Source organism: Papio anubis, chromosome 16, assembly GCF_008728515.1.
Source record: "Papio anubis isolate 15944 chromosome 16, Panubis1.0, whole genome shotgun sequence".
Taxonomy (NCBI): Eukaryota; Metazoa; Chordata; class Mammalia; order Primates; family Cercopithecidae; genus Papio; species Papio anubis.
In genome coordinates this window covers 14,915,434-14,938,683 of record NC_044991.1, presented here as the reverse complement: position 1 = coordinate 14,938,683, position 23,250 = coordinate 14,915,434, and the positions used below count along the sequence as shown (strand labels likewise).

The window sequence follows — 23,250 nt, the reverse complement described above, 5'->3', positions numbered from 1 at the left end:
TTAATCTCTTATCTGAAACCTTTGGGGCCAAATGCGTATCAGAATTTTTACAATTTTAGAAAGTTAATATAGAATATAACCCATAATGTAATACCCACCCCTCATCCCACCCACATACAATGAGATCTGAGGCAGTGATATTTCTTTAGCAAAATCTATAAAGGATAGAAGTAGGTTGTGTTGTAAATTTATGAAAAATACAATTTTCAGAACTTTTTAGATTTTGGAATTGTGGATAAGAGACTGTAGGCCAGGTAGAGTGGCTCACACCTGTAATCCCAGCACTTTGGGAGGCCGAGGCAGGTGGATTACCTGAGGTCAGGAGTTCAAGACCAGCCTGGCCAACATGGTGAAACCCTGTTTCCACTAAAAATAGAAAAATTTGCTGGGCGTGGTGGTGCACACCAGTAATCCCAGCTACTTGGGAGGCTGAAGCAGGAGAATCGCTTGAACCCAGGAGGCAGAGGTTGCAATGAGCTGAGATTGCACCACTGCACTCTAGCCTAGGCCACCATTCCAAAAAAAAAAAAAGATGTAGACCTTTATTTTTTTAATTTCATCTTCAAGTCAGCCAAATAAAGTTTTTCATTTTGTTGCCATGTCTTTAATTTCAATGACTCATTTTCCTTTTCTGAAACTCAACCCCCATCCCCCAAACTAGCATTTCATTCCTGTTAATACAATTTCTTCTCTGAGGATGTAAATGTAATTGTGGGGGAAGGGTCCCTACTCCCTGCAATGTGGTGGTGGTGGTGGTTGTTTTGGTTTGTTTTTGTTATCTATCTTCCATGTTACGGGTTTTCGTGGTACCCAGTAATCACTGATTGTCTATTCAGGACTTAAGAGTTGAGGGGGTAGGTGGCAGGTAGCTAAAAAATTGGCAAGTCTGAGTGGGTGGAGTGGAGGCTTCGATGACTTTGTGATTCCTTCATTCTAAGTTGTTAGGTAAGCAATTTGTTCTTTAAGTCTTCTTGAGCAAGCGAGGTTCTCCAAAAAAAAGTCTTCCAATCTTCTAACTGATGCCACCAGTTTCTGAACTTTTGAAATTTTTGTGGTATGAGTAAAATTAACTTCATGTATTAAAAACTGTAACTAATAGTAACTATTTAATAAAACCTTATAGTACTGTGTGTGCATGTTTTAATCAAGGCAGCAAAATAGGGTCACACAGCCTATGCTTGTTTGGAGCTGACATGTATATTCTGGGAAACACTGCTTGCTTTCAAAATAACCTTTATATTTCAAGTGAAGAAGAGCCTACGTTATAGTCATTCTCCAAAGCAAACACAGAAGGTTAAGGCAGAATAAGCAGATGAAGCAGTAAATGAGATGTGGTGATCATCTAAAGGCAAGTTCATAATACAAATTTTTTTCCTTTTTCTGTTCCTTACAGCCTAGAAGTACCTCAGATACAAGGTGAGGATTATTAAAATATTTGTGATAAGGAGACATAGCAACTAACTACAGTATGGGATTCAGAATAGAGAAAAAGACATTACTGAAAAAAATGAAATTTAAAATAAGGCCTATACTTTACCTAATAGTACTGTATCAGTCTCTCTTTTTGCCTGATTTTGAAAATTCTACTATAGAATCTATACATCTACTATGTAAGATGCTAACATTAGGGAACTTGGTGAAGGGTATGCAGAAACCTTTTGCATATTTTTGCAACTTTACTGTTAATCTAAAATAATTTCATAATTAAAAGTTTTGGTTGGGTGCAATGGCTCACACCTTTAATCCCAGCACTCCAGGAGGCCCTAGAGTTCGAGACCAGCCTCAGCAACATGGTGAAACCTTGTCTCTACAAAAAGCACAAAAATTAGCCAGGAGTGATGGCACAAGCCTGTACTCCCAGCTGCTTGGGAGGCTGAGGTGGGAGGATCAATTGAGCCTGAGAGGTCAAGGCTGCAGTGAGCTACAATCATGCCACTGCACTCCTGCCGGGGTGACAGGGCGAGACCCTGTCTCCAAAAAAAAAAAAAAAAAAAGAGGGAAAGAAAAGCAAGCAAGCAAGCAAGCAAAAAAATTTACAAGTTTTAAAAAAGAAAAAAGTAGGCCTGGCACAGTGGCTCACGCTTGTAATCCTAGCACTTTGGGAGGCCAAGGTGGATGGATTACCTGAAGTCAAGAGTTCGAGACCGCTCTGGCCAACATGGTGAAATCTCGTCTCCACTAAAAATACAAAAATTAGCCAGGCGTGGTGGCAGGTGCTTGTAATCCCACCTACTTGGGAGACTGAGGCAGGAGAATCTCTTGAACCCAGGAGATGGAGGTTGCAGTGAGCCGAGATAGTGCCATTGCACCCCAGCCTGGGCAACAGAGCAAAAACTGTCTCCAAAAAAAAAAAAAGGAAAATATTTTAGGATGTCGGATTCTAAACCCTTAAATATTAAAAAATCTAAACCCTTAAAAGAATGTTTAACTGACTTAATGATTATATACAGGCACAAGTGTAAACAAGTATTTGCTTGTATTCAAAATGTGATTGGAACTCTTATGAAACTTAGAGACTGAAAAGTACATTCATTTCCAATTATTGGTTTGATGAAGAAAAAAACCCATATTTAAATCTAACATTACCATTAATCCATTTCACAATTAGAAACAGTTTAACTTGTAACTCTCATGATTTTACATACAAAAAGAAAAATCATATAAAGCTTCATCTCCTACTGCATTCTCTCTGAAGACCTTATAGTTTTAAAAACAAAAATATCAATCACTCCTGGTTGGGCTCAATTTATTTTGAATGGGGGGGTGATTTTCAGATAAGGTATGTAAATGAATACTTTCCATAGACTTAAATAGGTAATTTTCACAGTATTATGAAGTCAACATTTAGTGTAAGTGATATAGTTCTGAAAAAAGTGTAATCTAAGAATAAGCCTATCAAAGGTCAGTAGATATTTCTATTAACGGCTCAAAGTACATCTGCCATGTGAATTACCGTGCAATTCAAATAGCTTTCAAATTAAGCAACTATTGCTGGGTGTGGTGGCTCACATCTGTAATCCCAGCACTTTAGGAGGCTGAGGCAGGTGGATCACTTGAGGTCAGGAGTTCGAGACCAGTCTGGCCAACATGATGAAACCCTGTCTCTACTAAAAATACAAAAATTCGCTAGGCGTGGAGAATTGCTTGAACCCCGGAGGCGGAGGTTGCAGTGAACCAAGATTATGCCACTGCACTCCAGCCTGTATGACAGAGCAAAACTCCGTCTCAAAAAAAGAAAAAAAAGAAAAAGAAATTAGGCAACTATTAACAAAGTTTTCATTTGGAGGGATTCATATTGAATCAAAATTTGCACAAAAGTGAAACTTCATTAACTTTTTATATCAGATTTCAAATCTGAATGATTTAAATTTGAATAAGATTGTGACATATTTAATATTCAAGGAAATGAAATGGAAACATCATAGCCTACTAAGTATTTGATATTCATTTTCTCATCTAATCTTGAAAACAACCCTAGGCGGAAGGAACTATTATCACCATTTTTACAGATAAGGAAAATGAGCATTGGAGTTCTAATTCTCTCATGGTTACACATTTAGCAAACAGAAGGAGCTGAGAGCTGAACCAGCTCAACCTGATTTACTGGCTCACACTCCCTCAACACAATATAGCCTTTATTAAAAAATAAAAATGCTTTAAAAAATTCATTTTTTTCTTAAAATATTTTACAAAGTTGGCCGGGAAACTTTTCATTATGCCATTGCATAGTACCTTAAAAAAACAAGAACTACAATCCATGTTAGAACTTCAACTAGATTTGTTAGCACTTAGAGCACTTTTGTTTTAATTTTCTTGGAGACAGGGTCTCCCGATGTTGCACAGGCTGGTCTCGAACTCCTGGGCTCAAGAGATTCTCAGGTCTAAGCTTTACAGGTTGCTGGGATTACAGGTGCATGCCACCATGCCTAGTTAAGCATTTTAAAAATGTTTCTAATAGGGCTGGGCACAATGACGCATGCCTGTGATCCCAGCACTTTGGGAAGCTGAGGCAGGCAGATCACCTGAGGTCAGGAGTTCAAGACCAGTCTGGCCAACATGGTGAAACCTCACCTCTACTAAAAATAAAAAGGAATTAGCCGGGCATGGTGACAGGCACCTGTAATCCCAGAGACATGGGAGGCTGAGGCAGGAGAATCGCTTGAACCCGGGGGACGGAGGTTGCAGTGAGCTGAGATCATGCCATTGTACTCCAGCATGGGCAACAAGAATGAAATTCTGTCTCTTAATAAAGTTTATGACGGAGTTCCTGATGGGTTAAAACGTGGTGGAACTAGATCATATGCATTCCTTCTCACACAGTACAAACGTGGTAACATGACAAAATATTTTTCAAAAAAGTAAAATCTTAGCCCACATGCTTATCTACTGAAAAATCAGTGTACTTCATGGTGCTAACACAATATATAAGACAATTATAATATACTGAATATAAAATTATTTTATCGAATATCACCACCAACACAATTTTTTAGACATAGAAAAGTGAATTTACATTTACTTATAGCAATTCCCTATTTAAGGATAATTACTTTTAGATTTATTTTAAAGAGAAATGTTTAAACATTTCTTCTGCGTATTTGAGCATTGTTATGACAAGCTGAGTTCTGAGAGTCTAATCCTGTTTGGGCATTCAAATGTAAGCTAACTTTTTTTAATAAACGAGTAATTCAATTTCTTCTGAAAATATGTGGTTCCATTTTCTCAGAGTGTCAAAGTACCAAAAAAAGGAATTACGAAAGGCATCGTTTGTACATATAACATGATCATGTACTGATTATCAGTGTCACACTGTGAAACAAAAACCAGAGCAAGTCATTTTTTAAAACAGGAGTAAGAATTAACTTTATACCTGAGTGATTATTTTAATATTCATTTAGAATGAGAGAAATCTGTTAGTATGCTCAAGCTAGAGTTCCTAGGTTAAAAGCTGAAGAGTAAGTGGAAACTAAGATGGTTAAGACTCTCTATGGATGTCTGTTTGTTTGTTTTTTTTTTAAATCACCATTTGCATGGAGAAGCAGGAAAAAAGCACTTGACTGAGAGCAGACTTCCTGAGGCCCAGCTCTGTAACCAGCTAGCTGTAACTTGCTCAAATCACTTAACACTACTGACCTCAGCTGTAAATGAGAGGCAGAAGATGCTGTCAAAAATGCTTTTTTAGGCTGGGTGTGGGGGCTCACGCCTGTAATCCCAGCACTTCGGGAGGCTAAGGCGGGCAGATCTCGAGGTCAGGAGATCGAGACACTCCTGGCTAACACGGTGAAACCCCGTCTCTACTAAAAATACAAAAAATTAGCCGGGTGTGGTGGCAGGAGCCTGTGGTCCCAGCTACTCGGGAGGCTGAGGCAGGAGAATGGCAAGAACCCGGGAGGTGGAGCTTGCGGTGAGCCGAGATTGCGCCACCGCACTCCAGCCTGGGCGACAGAGCAAGGCTCCATCTCAAAAAAAAAAAAAAGCTTTTTAGCTTTAAACTTCATCAATTCTGATCAGAGTTTACTCATTTAAAGAGGTAGTATAAAATATTTATAAAACATGTAAAGAGGTTTAAAAAATGCCCCTAAATAATCCTTTATGTCATCCTTGCCCTAAGCTGTGAGAGCAGTAACAGGCAGCAGAGCACAGCATTAATGCGCCTAGCAATTTTTTAGTTTAGTTTCCCTTGGGCATTAGGAGTAAGTAGGTAAGTAAATAAAACAAGGTATACAAAGAGAAGAAGCAACAGTCATGGAGTTAGCAATATTAACAACGTGCTGAAAGGGTGTCTTGAGTCTTATATGATCCACAGGGCAATTTTCTCTATTTAAAAACACCCATGCATAATTCTAAATTTGGTTTTCTGCGGCAACTCTCACATTCTCAAACCAGGTGACAGCTTCCTTACGGATCCAGCTTGGAAACTGCCAAACTACTCACAGGCATCAACACTTTGGAGCTAAAGGACAGATGTAATTATTTTTAGGGGTAAACTGATACAGGATATATACATATTTTATGTAGGCTCAATGTACTCTGCCTTTTATTACTTTAAGAAAAAATAAGAGCCACTCTTGGAAAAGTGGATGGCTGAATGAATAAATTCCTCTGTAGTCCAAGGCCTCTACATCCAGCCTGGAAACAGAACATGCTAATGATACGCACACTGTGGGCTCCTTTTTTCCCATTATATTCTTGAAATACTCATTTGGACAAATGATCCCACTGTTAAGGGCTATACCTTCTTGGCTATGTTTTAGTGCATCACTAATCTGCAAGGCACCTTCAAGTGTTATCAGATACAGGAGTCAATGGGCAATTCCAACTGATAGTAGAAAGAAAAATTGGCTTAAACTCCAGAGAAGGGGTGTGTAGAAAAGCAAAAAAAAAAAAAAATCCTCTGAGCATAATGGGCAACAGGGGCTTGCCAATGAGGAGGGTTATAAAATCTACAGCTGACTAATATAGTAAGGTGGGCCACTCAGCTATTTGCTCAAATCTCTACTTTCCACTCACCAACAAATATTTCAAAGAATCCTTAGCTCTTTAGAGTATAAAATTCCAAATTCTTTGGCCTTGAATTCAAACTCCTCCATAATTTAGCTTTATCAGTCTCTCTTATTGAGCATTATTGCTTCAGAAGAGCCTTGTGTTCCAACCAAAGATACTGTAAGCAAAACATCATGCTGTACAACAGCATAAATGCATACAATCTTGTCAACTTAAAAATCTTAATTTTTATTTTTTAATTTTTAGCGATGGGGTCTTGCCATGTTACCCAGGCTGGTCTCTAACTCCTGGACTCAAGTGATCCTCCCACCTCAGCCTCCCTAAGTGCTGAGATTACAGGTATGATCCACTGTGCCTGGCCTACAAAGAAAAGAACCTTCTGTTTACATCCCCACCTCCATGTGAGAAACCCTTTTCAACTCTTAAACACGACTGAGGATTCAGAGGGCTTTTTGTTTCTTTAGCTAATATCCATTGTTATTTATAGCATTAGAAATTAAAGCTGAGCAATTTTAAAAGTATTTAAAAATTAATTTTAAATAATAAGCCAATTACATGTTAATGTAAATAACATATTTTAAAGAAAATTAACTACATTTTCCAAAATGTAATAAATTTACTTAGAAGACTGGCACTCCCTTTAATGTATGGATTTACTCTGTTACAATATGTTATTTTAGTTTAAGTATACAAAGAAAAATCTGCCCTCACAGATAGTTGGAAAAGGGAAAACTATTTCAATAGCCTTCTCAGATAACTGTGGAGTCTTCTTTGATAATATATCAAAACTTGACGAGTGGTACTTTCTTAAAAGTTAACTACAATGTCGAATCTGAAACCTTATCAGTGAACTTTTCATATGTTATTACACTAAAATCCATTGGACAATCATGCACTTTGCATGGATCTTTTACTCATGATTTTGTAACATTAAACATCAGTCATTAGTTGTAAAATATCGGCTTACTGAGTTCTGGAGATCTTTCAAATGTCAGGACATTTCATTATACAAGACCACATTTGTTACTATCATCACAGATCTCATCAGAAAAAATCTTTAAGTACTGAGAAACTGTCAAGCTCATAGTGGAGGATACAAATTTTTCAAAATTCTAATTTTTGCCAGGAGAGTTTACATTTTACCAATGGGAACAAATAGTGTCAGTTTTTTCCCTTGAAGTGACAGGCTTACTTCATTTTCAAGAAAATGTCTGCCAGATACCCAAATCTGAATATCATGGTTTGTCCATTAGTTGTTCTTACAAGAAAAAAATGGTGCTCCATGAAAAAAAGCAGCTAGTTCAGCTTGCAACTCAATCACACAGTACTTTTCCTTGAGACAATGAAAATATTTTGGTATGTAACACAAGTGCTTTATGAATACTTTTTACTTTGCCATGTAGAATATGAAAAAGATCATATACTCGGCCGGGCGCGGTGGCTCAAGCCTGTAATCCCAGCACTTTGGGAGGCCGAGACGGGTGGATCACGAGGTCAGGAGATCGAGACCATCCTGGCTAACACGGTGAAACCCTGTCTCTACTAAAAATACAAAAAAATAAGCCGGGCGAGGTGGCGGGCGCCTGTAGTCCCAGCTGCTCGGGAGGCTGAGGCAGGAGAATGGCGCGAACCCGGGAGGCGGAGCTTGCAGTGAGCGGAGATCTGGCCACTGCACTCCAGCCTGGGCCACAGAGCGAGACTCCGTCTCAAAAAAAAAAAAAAAAAAAAAAGAAAAAGAAAAAGATCATATACTCAATGGTGGGAAATTAATAAAATTAATACTTTTTACTGCTTCATCAAGGACATTCTTAAGTGAACAAGATTCTTTTGTTTTCCTGTGAGTCTGTGACAGTGAAGAATATAATGACTGCTAGCAGCACAGTTTGGTGCCACGGCCTTGATTCATACTAAGGTGCTAGCAATTTTACCCACCATTGCTTTTGTACTGACCGTCAATGCCAATATAGTAAAAACAGCAAGAATGTATTGGTATTACTATGAAATTAATACCTTGCATTGACTTCATACACCCCCCGATCCAGACTCTGAAAAAGTTTAGGGAACTGCCAGTGATCTGTGGACCACACAGGGAAAACTACTGCTGCAGAGGACTGCCCCTGCCTGCAATGTCCTCTACTTCACTGCAGGCTATGGGTTCACTGTTTAGGGGAAGTAGTACCTACCTTCTAAAAGCATCTCTTAATGAACCCACTTCATTACTCTCTCTCTCTCTAGCACTTATCTGTACTTTGTTTTTCTTTTCTTTTCTTTCTTTTTTTTTTTTGAGACTGAGTTTCCCTCTTGTTGTACAGGTTGGAGTGCAATGGCATGATCTCAGCTCACTGCAACCTCTGCCTCCTGGGTTCAAGCGATTCTCCTGCCTCAGCCTCCCAAGTAGCTGGGATTACAGGCATGCGCCACCACGCCCGGCTAATTCTGTATTTTTAAAAGAGACGGGGTTTCACCATGTTGGTTGGGCTGGTCTCGAACTCCCAGCCTCAGGGGATCCACCTGCCTCGGCCTCCCAAAGTTCTGGGATTACAGGCATGAGCCACCACACCCAGCCTGTACTTTGTTTTTCTACCAGAACTTCTATAGGTCCATTGAGGGCAGAGGCTTTATTTTACCTTTTTAAGAACACCTAGTGCCTAGCACAGTAATGTGCACATGACAAGTATATATAAAACAGTTGTTCAGTATAATTTATGGGAAAGAATGCAGGCTCTTGGAGCCAGATAACCTGTATTTAAATCCTCACACTGACATTTATTAGTTGTGTGATCTTGGACAAGTCATCTTGAATCTCTCTAAGCCTCAATTTCTTCATCTGTGAAAGAGGAATAATAATGACACCTATTTCACATGGTGGCTGCGGTAATTCAATGGAGTTAACACATAAAAGTGCTTCAAACAATATCTGGTACAAAGTAAGCACTCAAATTTATTAGTTTTGTTGTTACTATTAAGTAGTTACTGACCCAATACATGTATTTAAAAAAATTATTTAAGGACTGATACTTTGATTTAAAATAAGGTAACCCTAAATTATGTTTTGAAGAGTGTATAAGGGGAAATAGATGTATTTTATTTTCCTAATTATCCAGTTAGGAAAACCTTATATTTAAGTGAAAGACTCAATAACATGCCATGTCTCCTAAGTAAATGATTCTAATTACATCCAACTAAGAAAAAGAAAGTATTTACATTATATGGAAGAATGTTGGAGAAATGAATTGTTACCTAAACTGATGTATTAACTCAATATTTTTAATAGTGTATGTCTAACACCTTAGACCACCTATACACCTTTAGAACAACTATAAGCCTCCCCCACCATTAGAAAGCACTTGCTAATAAGTGTCTGTATCCATAATATACCAGTAGAGATGATAAAAACAGAGAACGTATTATTTCCTACCCTCAAGAAGAATATAATCCAACAGGCAGTTAGAATATGTACACAAATATAAACCTCATATCTGAAGAGTATTCACTAAAGCTTGTCTCCTTCAAAGTCTTTGGTTATTTAAACCCACTGCCATTTAGAAAAGTATCTAAAGATACAGGAACTGAGGTCCTTTTTTCTCTGCAGGCAGGCCCAGAGATGATCAAGTGTCTGCAGGCCCGGGTGGTAGACCCCTAACTGCTGCCTCTTTTGCTAACGCACAGTATGGGACCAACTGACTATCCAAATAAGCTCTCATCTTGAGAGCAGGAGCTCCCAGCTCAAGGTTAAAATCGACTTCTAAAACACAGTTTCAAAATAAAAATTTCAGATTCTAATGCTCAGTTCTCATTGTTGTACAAGCTCTTTTCTTTTTGTTCTCTCCAACAAGCTAAGACTATCCAACATAAACGAAACATATCTAAATGGAGCTGTAGCTCACAGTAACAAAAAGCACAAACAGTACAAATAGGGACAACTGATCTTAAAAGACTTATGATGGTTACAAATAATTACTTCGGCTGGATGTGGTGGCTCACGTCTGTAATCCCAGCACTCTGGGATGCTGAGGTGGGAGGACTGCTTGACCCCAGGAGTTCCAGGCCAGCCTGAGCAACATAGGGAGACCCTGTCTCTACAAATAATAAAAAAAATTAGCCGGGTGTGGGGGTGCATGCCTGTGGTCCCAGCTACTCGTGGCGGCTGAGGCTGGGAGGCAGAGGCTGCAGTGAGCCGAGACCATGCCACTGCACTGCAGCTGGGTGACAGAGTAAGACCTTACCTACCTCAAAGACCCCCTTTCCCCACCCCAAAAAAAGGTAATTAAGGAACTAATTAAACAAGTAATTTCCAAAGTATTTCTTAATTTATTCTCACCACAACCCTGTACAGTCAGGTTGATTATAAATTTCATTTGATAGATGAGGAAACTGAAACTTGAAGGTAAAATGGTTTATTCAAGACAATTATTACAATAAGGATGGCACAATCTTTGTGCTACCTCTTATCTTACTCATCCAACCAGCTGTCAAATCCTCTATATTTTACCTTTATAATGTCTCCTGAATTTATTCCCCTCTCTACATAACCACTTAAGACTGTTTCCCAATCGTCTGCCTGCTCCTCTATTCATCCTGCATATGCTGTGACAGATCAATCTTCTCTGAGCACAATTCTGCTCACTTCATTTACTTGCTCAAAATCTTCAATAAAGTCCATATTTCTCAGGCTGGCATTCAAATACTCTTCCCAATTTATACTCAACTGACCCTTAGTCCACCTTATTTCCCACTGGTCTCTGCCAAACACCTAAAGCTTCAGTTAAGTAGAAACCTATGCTTTTATCCCAAGACATTTTGATCCTTCTCATCACTTCAACTTTATATTGAGAACTGACGTTCTTAACTCTTCCCGCTACCATCTCTGCTTACTTGAATTCTAATTACCATTAATAAAGGCCCAGATCAATGCTGTATTCACCAAGAAGCCTCAGCTTCTCTCTCCTCAGAACTGCCATAATACGCTTGTACCTAGTTTTATTTTTTTTCCCAAGAAGCATTTACTGAGTATCTATTAAGTGTCAGGTATGGTGATATGTCAGGGAATGCAAAGATGAACAAATAATGACCTTTTCTTTGAAAGTTTAAAACTTAGGAAGACAAAAGTCAATTTAAAAATCACAATTTATATGTTATATAAACAGCAGTCAGCTTAGGGTTCTACTTGAGCCTAAATGAAACACAGACAAATTTGGCTTTGCCTAGAAGAGTCCAGGAAGGCTTTTCAGCAGAGATAAGACTTGGACTGAGTGGGAAAAGACGCTAAGTGCTTGCTAAGACGACCAGTGAATACGCACAGTACACAGTCTTCTCTCGCTATGTTGAATATGGGGAGTCGGAGGACCAGTGAATACGCACAGTACACAGTCTTCTCTTGCTATGTTGAATATGGGGAGTCGGAGGACCAGTGAACACGCACAGTACACAGTCTTCTCTCGCTATGTTGAATATGGGGAGTCGGAGTGGTAGAACAAAGATCATGGACTTAGAATTCCCCATCTGTAAAAACCCTACTATACCCCAAAGGGATATTTTACAAACCACAATAAAATATTGTTTGTGAAAGCAATTTTTAAACTGAAAAGTGACATATAAATTTGAGGTATCATTAATACATCTGTAAATAACAACGCTTCCTATCTAACTTTTAGATTTAATTGGCCACATGAATTACTAGATCATTGTTTTTAACTGATGAGTTATCAAACTGGATAGACTATTTTAAGAGACATACAGGCAGATAGTAAAAGTTTAATAAAATAAACTAAAATTGTCAAGTCTAGGTTTTACAATGCATTGCTCAACTGTTCAAACTCTCTCTATATACAACACATACACACACACTCTCTCTCTCTACAAAGGTAAATAAATGGCTTATGAGCAGTGAATTCACCCTCACATTTAAAATGCACACTTTTGGGCCAGGCACAGTGACTCACGCCTGTAATCGCAGCACTTTGGGAGGCTGAGGCGGGTGGATCACTTGAGGTCAGGAGTTCGAGACCAACCTGGCCAACATGGTGAAACCTCATCTCTACTAAAAACACAAAATTAGCTGGGCATGATGGCAGACGCCTGTAATCCCAGCTACTTGGGAGGCTGAGGCAGGAGAATCACTTGAACCTGGTAGGCAGAGGCTGCAGTGAGCAGAGATCACGCCACTGCACTCCAGCCTGGGAGACTCGGTCTCAAAAATAAGATCAAATAAAATAAAATGTACACTTAAAAAAAAAGAAGCATCTTTCAACCAGAGCATCCTAAAAATTTCTCATTTTGTTAACAACTTCCTGAAATTATAGAACTTGTGCTATCTCTGTTCACAGGCACAAATCAAAGGATTTTCCATTTTCTCTTCAGCTATTTTTGGCAGCAATAAACTTACAATCTATACACATGGATGATCTCTTTAGGAACTCAAATTAGTTGACATACAAAATTTCATGGTGAACAGTTTCTGGTATAAATGAAGAATGTAAGTTTTAACTATATATATAATGTAAAAATATATATATTTACATTAAGGAACAGAACTTGCCCTTAATCACTGTCATTAGAAATATACAACTGGAGATCTGAAACAACTGAAAATAGTAGCAATAAAGGAAAAAAGATAAACAGAAATGGGCAATGATGAGGAGCTATGTAGTAAGTAATTATAAAATGCCATGCAATGATTCAGGGAAGAGACTTCTGGCTATGATGGCATGAACAGGTCAGTGAATTGTTTCCTTACGACAGTAAGAAAGTTGGACAAAGTTGTCAAAAACAGCTATTTAAGGATTCCAGAAATCAATCAAAGGCATACAGACAATAAATAGAGAGATGTCCTGAGAAATTGCTTAAACTTAGGGGTAAGACCATCCAGACACAAACTTAATGCCTTAAAACTTAGTGTTATCAGGGGAGGGCTGGGTCCATAAAACCAGCAATTTTCACTGCCAGAGAGGGCTGATCTGACTTGGGACAAGGGGAGATTGAAGGACTGGTAGAAAATCCATAGCTCTGTCAGCTGAAAGAGGCCAACCTGGTGGGAACCTAACAGGGAGAAGACATTCTTCTAGCTTGAGGCTGTGGTCTGATGAGGGTGCAGTGGAAGACCAGCTAGAAATCTGAAGGGGAGATCCTGGAAAGAAACGAGTCATAAAAGGGTCAGATTTGCTCTCCTCACAACCCTGGGTGGCTGTGAAACTACATGGATGAGGAAGGGAGACATGGGAGGTCTCAATAGAAAGAAAACCCAAGGCAGGCTTGAGAACTGGCTGAGCTTTGAGTGCACTTCCCAATCCACCTGGATCATCAGAAGGTGAAAGCTCAACAAGCTTCAGGTGTTTGAGCACCAACTCTGCATTAGTCACAGGCTAACCATTAAGCTAGGGAGACACAGGTGCCTCCTAGCCAGGCTAAAAACAGTAACAAATGAAAATCACTAAGAAGAAACATTAGTGGCCACACACTGTGTGGGAGACAAATTCCATAGTTTAAGTATGGGCAAATTACTTAAAACACACACACACACAAACACAAACACACACATATGCCCATCTCAGAAAAATAAGTAACACCTCACAGTCACTACAGTACATTACTAAAATGTCCAATTCTCATTAAAAAATTACAAGACACGCAAAGAAACAGAAAAGTGACCCAGATTCAAGAAAACAAACAGTAACTAGAAACAGACTTGTTTCTAGTTGCCCAGATGTTGGATTTAGCAGACAACTTTAAAGCAGTAAATACAAATATATTTTTAAAATTAAGGCTGGACATTGTATCTCACACCTGTATTCCCAGCATGCTGGGAGGCTGAGGCAAGAGAACTGCTTGAGCCCAGGAGTTCAAGATCAGCCTGGGCAACATAGTGAGACCCTGTCTCTACAAAAAACACAAAAGTTAGCTGGGGTTGGTTGCATGTGCCTGTAGTGCCAGCTACTCAGGAGGCTGAGGCAGGAGGATTACTTGCACCCAGGAGGTCAAGGCTGCAGTGAGCTGTGATTGCACCTCTGCACTCCAGCCTGGATGACAAAGTGAGATCCTATCTCAAAAAATAACAATAAAAATAAACAAAAATATTATGAGAAGAAATCTCAGTAGAAAAATATAAATGGAAATTCTAGAATTGAAAAGTATAATAACTGAAATTTTAAAATCACTAGATGGGCTCAACAGCAGATTTGGAATGGCAGAACAAAGACGGAGTGAACTGAAAAAGAGATCACCAGAAATTATCCAATCTAAAGAACAGAAGGAAAAAAGATCCAAGAAAAATGAATAGAACTTCCGATTCTGTTTAGGTTCGGATTGAATTTTTTTAAGAAACAGAAAACCCTATGGGAGAACACCAAGTGTTTCAATTTATGTGTTGGCTGGGCGCAGGGGCTCATGCCTGTAATCCCAGCACTTTGGGAGGCCAAGGCAGGCAGATAATGAGGTCGGGAGTTGGAGACCAGTGTGGCCAACATGGTGAAACTCCATCTCTACTAAAAATACAAAACTGAGCTGGGCTTGGTGGTGCAGGCCCATAATCCCAGCTACTTGGGAGGCTGAGGCAGGAGAATTGCTTGAACCTGGGAGGCAGAGGTTGCAGTGAGCCGAGATCACACCACTGCACTTCAGCCTGGGCGACAGAGCAAGACTTCATCTCGGGGGGAAAAAAATTATGTGTAATGAGAGGCTCAGGAAGAGAGAAGAAAGGAAAAAGAATTTTGAAGAAATTATGGTGAAAAAAATCCCAAATTTGATGAATATGTATTCCAAAATCTCAAGAGAACCCAAGTATGATAACCACAAAGAGATCTACTCCTAGACACATCATAGAGAAACTGCTCAAAGCCAAAGACAAACAGAAAATCTTGAAATCAGCAAGACAAGAACAACTCATCACCTACAGGGGGACCAACACCAGGATTAACAGCTGACTTCTCATCAGAATCAGCTGACTCCCATGGGAGTGGTTCATGGGATGACATATTTAAAGGGCTGGGGGGTGGAGGAAGAAACTGTCAACCAAGAATTCCATAGCTAACAAAACTATCATTCAAAACTGAAAACACAAAAAAACAACATTCCCATATAAACAAAAACAGTATGTGTTTCCAGCAGGCCTACTCTAAAAAAAATACTAAAAGAAGTCCTTTGGACTGAAAGGAAATGACACTGGATAATAACTTGGACCTATAGGAAGACACAAAGATCACTGAAAATGGTCAAAAAAACATAAAATGAATCCCGTCAAGAAACTGAAAAAAGCCACAGACTGGGAGAAAATACTTGGAAAAGACTTACCCAATATCAGACTGTTATCCAAAATATACAAAGAATTCTAAAACGTAACAATAAGAAAACAAACAACCTGATTAAAAAATAGGACAAAGACCTTACCAGATACCTCACCAAATAAGATATAAAGATAGCAAATAACCACATGAAAGGATGTTCCATGTCATATGTCATCAGGGAAATGCAAACTAAAACAATGAGATACAACTGCATATCTATTAGAATGGCCAAAATCCAGACACCAAATGCTGGCGAGGATGTGGAGCAGCAGGAACTCTCATTCGTTGCTGGTGGAAATGCAAAATGGTAGAGCCACTCTGGAAGGTAGTTTGGTGGTTTCTTATAAAACGAAACATACTCTTAGCATATGATCCAGCAATCATGGCCCTTGGTATTTACCCAAAGAAGTTCAAAACTAAGTTCACAAAAAACCCTGCATATGAATGTTTACAGTAGCTTTATTCATAATTGCCAAAATCTGGAAGCAACCAAATGCCCTTAAGCCGGTCAACGGATAAACAAACTGTGGTACATACAGACCAATGGGATATTATTCAGTGCTGAAAAAGAAATGAACTGTCAGGACATGAAAAGACACAGAGGAAACTTAAATGCACATTACTAAGTGAAAGAAGCCAATCAGAAAAAAGCTACATACCGTGGGATTACAACTACATGAAATCCTGAAAAAGGCAAAACTATGGAGATAGTTAAATGATCAGTGGTTGCCAGGGGTTGGGTTGTGGGGAGGAGAGAGGGATAAACAAGCAGAGTACAGAGGATTTTTAGGGCAGTGAAATTACTTTTTATGATGCTATAATGCTAGCTATATGTTATACATGGATCCAAACCCACAGAATGTACACCACTAAGAGTAAACTCTAGTGGACTTTAGGTGATAAAGATATATCAATCCAGGTTCATCAGTGGTAACAGGTGCACCACTCTGGTATGAAATGTTGTTAGTGGGGGAGGCCATGCATGTGGGGGAGCAGAAAGTATATGGGGTAAGTCTCTACTATCTTCTCAGTTTACTGTGAACCTAAAACTGCTCTAAAAAAAGAGATCTTAAAAAAAAAGGTAAGATTGTTTAAAGTAATAATTATAATAGTGTATTGTTATATATCTAAATTATACAGGCATAATATGTATGACAATAGCACAAAAGAGTGTGGGGAATGAAGCTACATTAGACCTAGGCTGCTATATTTAACCAGAATAAGACACACATGCATGTGCACACACACATAACCATTAGTAATAAGTTGTGATAAGTCAAAGATGTAATTCCTTGAGAAGGCACTAAGAAAATACAAGAAACACCAGCACAAACAAAAAATAACTAATGAAAAAATATCACAAAGGGATGTAAAAGGTACAACAATTATGTAACAGGAATCAGTCAAGAAGGAAAAAAGGAACAATAAAAGGCATGAGACAGTAAAATGACAGACATAAATCTACCTACATTAATAATTACATTAAGATGCAAATTGACTAAATGCTCCAATAAAAAGATAGAAATTTTCAGACCGGATGAAGAAGCAAGAAGCAAGAAGCAAGATCTACTTGTATGCTTTTTGGGAGTGGGGGATGGAGTCTCACTCTGTCGCCCGAGCTGGAGTGCAGTGGTGCAATCTCGGTTCACTGCAACCTCTGCCTCTTGGGTTCAAGCGAGTCTCCTGCCTCAGCCTCCCGAGTAGCTGGGATTACACACGCACGTCACCACGCCCAGCTAATTTTTCTATTTTTAGTAGAGACGGGGTTTCACCATGTTGGCCAGGCTGGTCTCGAACTCCCAACCTCATGATCCGCCCGCCCTGGCCTCCCAAAGTGCTGGGATTACAGGCGTGAGCCACCCTGCCTGCCCCCCTCCCCCCCTTTTTTTTAAATAAGAGATACACTTCAGATACAAAGCAGTTGAAACAAAATGACAGAAAAAAAACATGTAAACAGTAACTATAAGAAGGCTGAAGTGGTTACATTAATATCAGACAAATCGTTTCCATAAAACAAGTCTCAATAAATAAAAAAATTGAAATCATATGACGCTCCAAAGAAATTAAATTATAAATCAATAAAAGAAAGACATTTGGGAAATCCCCAAACATTTGGAAACAACATACTCCTATGCAACCCAGAAGCAAAGAAGAAACCACAGGAAAAAAATTTAAAATGTCTTGAATGAAATAAAAACAAAAACAAAATAGATCATATTTTACGGTACGCAGCTAAAGGGAAACTTGCTGTGTTTACAGTTTTAAACATAAAAAGGAAGAAAATCTAACATCAATCGCCTTAACCTTCCAACTCAAGAGGCTGGCAAAATAAAGACCAAATCAAACTCAAAGCAAGAAGAAAGAAATAATAACAGAGTGGAAAATAATTTAAAAAAAAAATAGAAAAACAACAAAAATCAATGAAACAAAAAGTTGGTTTCCTGGAAAAATCTACAAAATTAATAAACCTTAGCTAGACTGACCAATAAAAAAAGAGAGAAGACACAAATTGCCAAATCAAGAATGTCAACAGGGATATCGCCACAGACCCTATACAAATTAAAAGGATTATATGAAATTATGAATAACTTTATACCAACAAAATTGACAGTTTATATGAAGCAAATTACTAAAAAGACACATATTATCCAAACTAACAAGAAACAGAGAATAAAAATGAAAAAAAATTAAAAACCCTGATAATTAGTATAGAAATTGATTTAGTGATTAAAATACCTTGGAAAAGCCTCATATATATTTTATTTTTTCTTTTTCGCTTCTTTAATTGAAACAGTTATTCTGATAGGTCTGTGAGTTCATGATCATTAAAAAATTATTTGGAAATGTAGTCAATACATGAGCCTGTATATTTATGATTCTAGAACAAATGCTACTGAAAGTCTCGTTTGTTACCTATCATGCCTAGACTCTTCAAATAAATTATCTATTGTAGCCAATTACTTCTGAAGTATAAAATTATGTGCTTATACCAACTAATAAACATTGAAAGTAGGAATTTCTTGGTGGTTCAATACCTAATGAAAGAAAATTGAAAGCATTTATGGGTTAAATCCATCCTTAGCAAGTGGCTTAAAGGCTGAATAAAGCTCTCCTTTTGATAACCAGATATAGGAAAGAGAAAAAGAAATCTAACAACAGAGCTAGGTCTTTCTATGCAGATTATAGAACATTTCTGTCTTTAGAAATACACCACACAAGGCTGGGTGTGGTGGCTCATGCCTCGTAATCCCAGCACTTTGGGAGACCATGGCAGGAGGATTGCATGACAGGAATTCAAAATAAGCTTGGGCAACAAAAGGAGACCCTGTCTCTACAAAAAAGTAAAAAATGAGCTGGGCGTGGTGGTGTGTGCTTGTAGTCCCAGCTACATGAGAGGCTGAAGAAGGAGGATCACTTGAGCCCAGGAGACTGAGGCTGCAGTGAGCTAGCTATGTTCATGCCACTGCACTCCAGCCTGGGCAACAAAGCAAGAGACAATACAATTTCCCATATGTTGATATGTATGAGATACATACCTATTATTAATTTATGACATTTCCTTTACTTTAGCAAGTTAGTAGTAAGAGGTGAGGTCAAAGAGGTAAGCTGGGCTAGAGACTAGAAACCAAGTACAAAGTTCAGATTATATTCTAATTGCATTACGGAACTATTAAGAGTTAAGTAGGAAATCGGCAAAATTTGCGTTAAAAAAAACAAAACCACCTTAGTCCTATGTGGAGGATAGATAAATTAGGCAACAGTAATATCGGAAATCAGTGATGAGGTTTGGACTAGAGTGGTGATGATGATAAATCCTTTTTAATTTCCTAACAGCCTCTTCAGGTAGGTATGATTATCTTCATTTTAGAGTGAACCAACAGCAGAGAGAGATTAAATAACTGGTCCAAGGGCACACAGTTTAGTAGGGGCCATATTGAGATTCAAACACAAGCAATCTGGTGGAAGAGCAATAAGATGTGGAGAAGAGGATGAAGTAGTTAGAGTTATGGTTGTCAAGACTTGCTAATCAATTAGATGTGCAGAGGAAAGAAAGGAAGAAAAGGAAGAAAAGGAAGAAAAGGAAGGAAGGAAGGAAGGAAGGAAGGAAGGAAGGAAGGAAGGAAGGAAGGAAGGAAGGAAGGAAGGAAGGAAGGAAGGATCCTAGGTTTTGCTTGAGCAACTGAGTTTGGTAGTATAATTATATAGAGAAAGGATGTATAATAAGAAGAAAAGGGGTTCCAGGACCTACACATGGAGTACTGCACCATTTAAAAATTGAACAGAGAAGGAGGCAGGGGCAGAACACCCAATGCTCGGCAGGAAAATTGGTAGAGCTGGAAAAGTCAAGAGACTAAGTATTTCTAGGAGGAGGGAGGACAATGTGTACAACGCTGCTGAGAGAAGGTGTACATGAGAACATATGTAAATGCTAAATTAATTCCGAGAGTTTTCCAGTTGTATAATCAAGGTGACAATTTCGATAAGATTGCCATGCATTCTTCTATTTTTCACCTCATGGTTCACATACCGTAAGAGATCCATTTTGTGTGCTGGGTGAGTTGCTGCTCTGCTCCCCGTGGGCTTGCGTACTTCCGTAGAGTGTCAGGTTATGCTCACCGGTCTGGCCGGCATAGTCTTGAGTGTGTGGCACCCCATACTCTGTGGGAATTCCATTCTGCGGAGGTGGTGGAAATGGGATGGTAGTAAAAGGCTGAACCATTGCGTCAGGAGTTGTTGTTGGCTCCTGGTTACCCTAAAACAACGAGAAAAAGAAAAAGTGACTCTGAATCCTTGTTACGTAACTATTTTTAAAGTGAATACATGGAATTCTCTGAATATTCTCTCACTGCATAGGTAAAATGGAATGACCCAGGATTGGGGAAAATATTATTATATATACACACATAGATGTATGTATGTGGACTGAGACACACACACACACCCCTTCACTTTTGTTGATGTGTGGTTACTAGACAGGCCCACAACCATATTAAAGTGGACTAAATGCCAAAGGGTCAAAAGTCTTTCCTTTAAATTAAAAGTAGGTGGAGAGCCCACTTTGGACCACAAGCCACAACAGCCTCTGCAACAGAGAGAGATCCTGTCCCTAAAAAATATAAAAAACAAAAAAGAAAAATCAACTAGGAGAAAATATTAGCAAAAGGTAAGAGAGATGCTGGGTTAATATCACTAGTCTCAGAGTGGGTTAACCAAGTTGACAAGACAGACACACATGTACATGCAAACACACACACATCCCAAGAGAAAAAGAGGCAAAGTGTCTATCTGAACAATTCATTGAAAATGAAATACAAACAACTAATAAAAATGCTCAACCTCACCAACTGTCATGAAAATTCACATTAATATCAAAGTAAGTCCAAGTTTTTAGTCATCAAATTAGCAAAGAAATTAAGCAGTTTTATTGTGATATAACTGTCATATGATAAACCTATTTATTTATAGTATACAATTTGGTAAGTTTTGAAAAATGTACTTATATTCTCATGAAATCATCACCACAATCAAGATAGTCAACACATATATCCAAAATCCCCAAAAGTTTCCTTGTGCTCCTAATAACAAGCATATATTACTTTTGTAATAAAACCTACACAAATGTATTGTTTTTAATATTAAAGAGAATGACAAAAAATATATCATCAATAAGGGGAAGCCAATGTTCTGAAACACTGAATTACTGTGTTACCCTTAAGAGAATGGTAGTGACCTACCTCGAAACAAAAATTCGTAACTCTCTTCCACTTAAGTTAAACAACTTCAAAATTCAGCTGTCTCCAATGTCCAAGAATCATTTCTACTCGGTAATAAAAACTGCTTTACATAATAGTGGTGAAAGAAAAAAGAGAATTGGGGATGGGGGACTGCCACAGTCTAGATAAAAAGTGAGGAACTGATTACAGTTATCAGTGGGAAGGGGCAGAGTCATAGGCTGAGTTGTGCTCCTCCCCAACCCATATGTTGAAGTTCTAACCCTCAGTACCTCAAAATGTCACTGTTTTTAAAGATAGGGTCTTTAAAAAGGTAATTAAGTTAAAGTGATGTCATGAGGATGGGCCTTAATCCAAATGGAGTGCTGTCCTTATAAGAAAAGGGAATGTGGATACAGACACATACAGAGGGAGGCCCACGTGAAGACACAGAGAGACCATGACCATCTACAGGCTAACTAATGAAAAAGACATCAGAAGAAACTAACCTAGCTGACACCCTGATCTTGCACTTCTAGCCTCCCGAATGGTGAGAAAATACATTTCTATATTGTTATGTAATATTTTGTTATGGCAGCCCTTGCAAACTAGTAAAGGCAGGAATGAAGATTCTGTAACAGAAATTAAAAATAAAAATAAAAAAATTGCTTTACATAAAAATTTTCCTGCTATTGGACATAATGGTTCATGCCCTGTAATCCCAGCACTTTGGGAGGCTAAGATGGGAGGACTGCCTGTGGCTAGGAGTTCAAGATCAGCCTGGCCAACACGGAGAGACACCATTTCTAAACTTTAAAAAATTAGCTGGGCATGGTGGTATGTGCCTGTAGTCCCAGCTTCTTGTAAGGCTGAGAAAGGAGGATTGCTTGAGCCCAGGAGCTGGAGGCTGCAGTGAGCCATGATTGCACCATTCTAGCTTGGGCAACAGAAAGATCCTGTCTCTTAAGAAAGGTAAAAAAAAAAAAAAAAAAAAAAAGGCTGGGTGCGGTGGCTCACGTCTGTAATCCCAGCACCTTGTGAGGCTGAGGCAGGCGGATCACTTGAGGTCAGGAGTTCAATACCAGCCTGGCCAACATGGTGAAACTCCATCTCTATTAAAAACATAAAAATTAGCCAAGGATGGTGCCAAATGCCTTTAATCCCAGATACCTGAGAGGCTGAGGCAGGAGAATCGCTTGAACTCAGGAAGAGGAGTGAACTGACATCACTACCACTGCACTCTAGCCCAGGCGACAAAGTGAGTGAGACTCCATCTCAAAAAATAGAAAAAAAAATCCCTCTCTTTAGTTCTTAGAAAATATGCTATGAAAACTAAATTTTTTTGGAAAAAGTCTATCTTTGTCACCCATCACTGTATAACTTCTTTTCATTATTTCTAGGTTAGGATAGTTTTTATGATGTCTTTATAGCTATTCCGGGCATCTGAAGAGAGATACAAAATAGTTATCTCCCTTCTTCAAATTATTCAATGCTCTATCTCTCTGTATCTATCTAGCCATATGAAACATACTGCTTCAGAAGCCCTCGCTGGATCTACTGGCCTGAAGACAGATATGAAAAAGAAGTGAATTGGAATTCAGGTGGATTGGTGAATGAAACACAGTAAGAGCACCAAAGGTCTTATGCCCACATCAGGCATAAATATAATCTTACAGGAATCCACAAAAAAGTTCTACTAAATAACTGGTAAAGGCTAAAAGATACAATTTTCAAGTTAGGATTAACAAGTCCAAGGG

The 23,250-nt window shown here is 38.6% G+C and overlaps 1 protein-coding gene across 33 annotated transcripts in view; it reads right to left on the bottom strand.

The window, feature by feature from the left end:
- RBFOX2 (RNA binding fox-1 homolog 2) overlaps nucleotides 1–23,250 on the bottom strand; it is a 359,885-nt gene that overhangs the window by 53,825 nt on the left and 282,810 nt on the right. For all 33 annotated transcript variants that reach the window (XM_009217197.3, XM_009217191.2, XM_017945278.2 and 30 more), the window contains one exon: nucleotides 20,311–20,535. In XM_009217197.3, coding sequence (XP_009215461.2) covers nucleotides 20,311–20,535 — 225 coding nt within the window. The remainder of the gene's footprint in view (nucleotides 1–20,310; nucleotides 20,536–23,250) is intronic.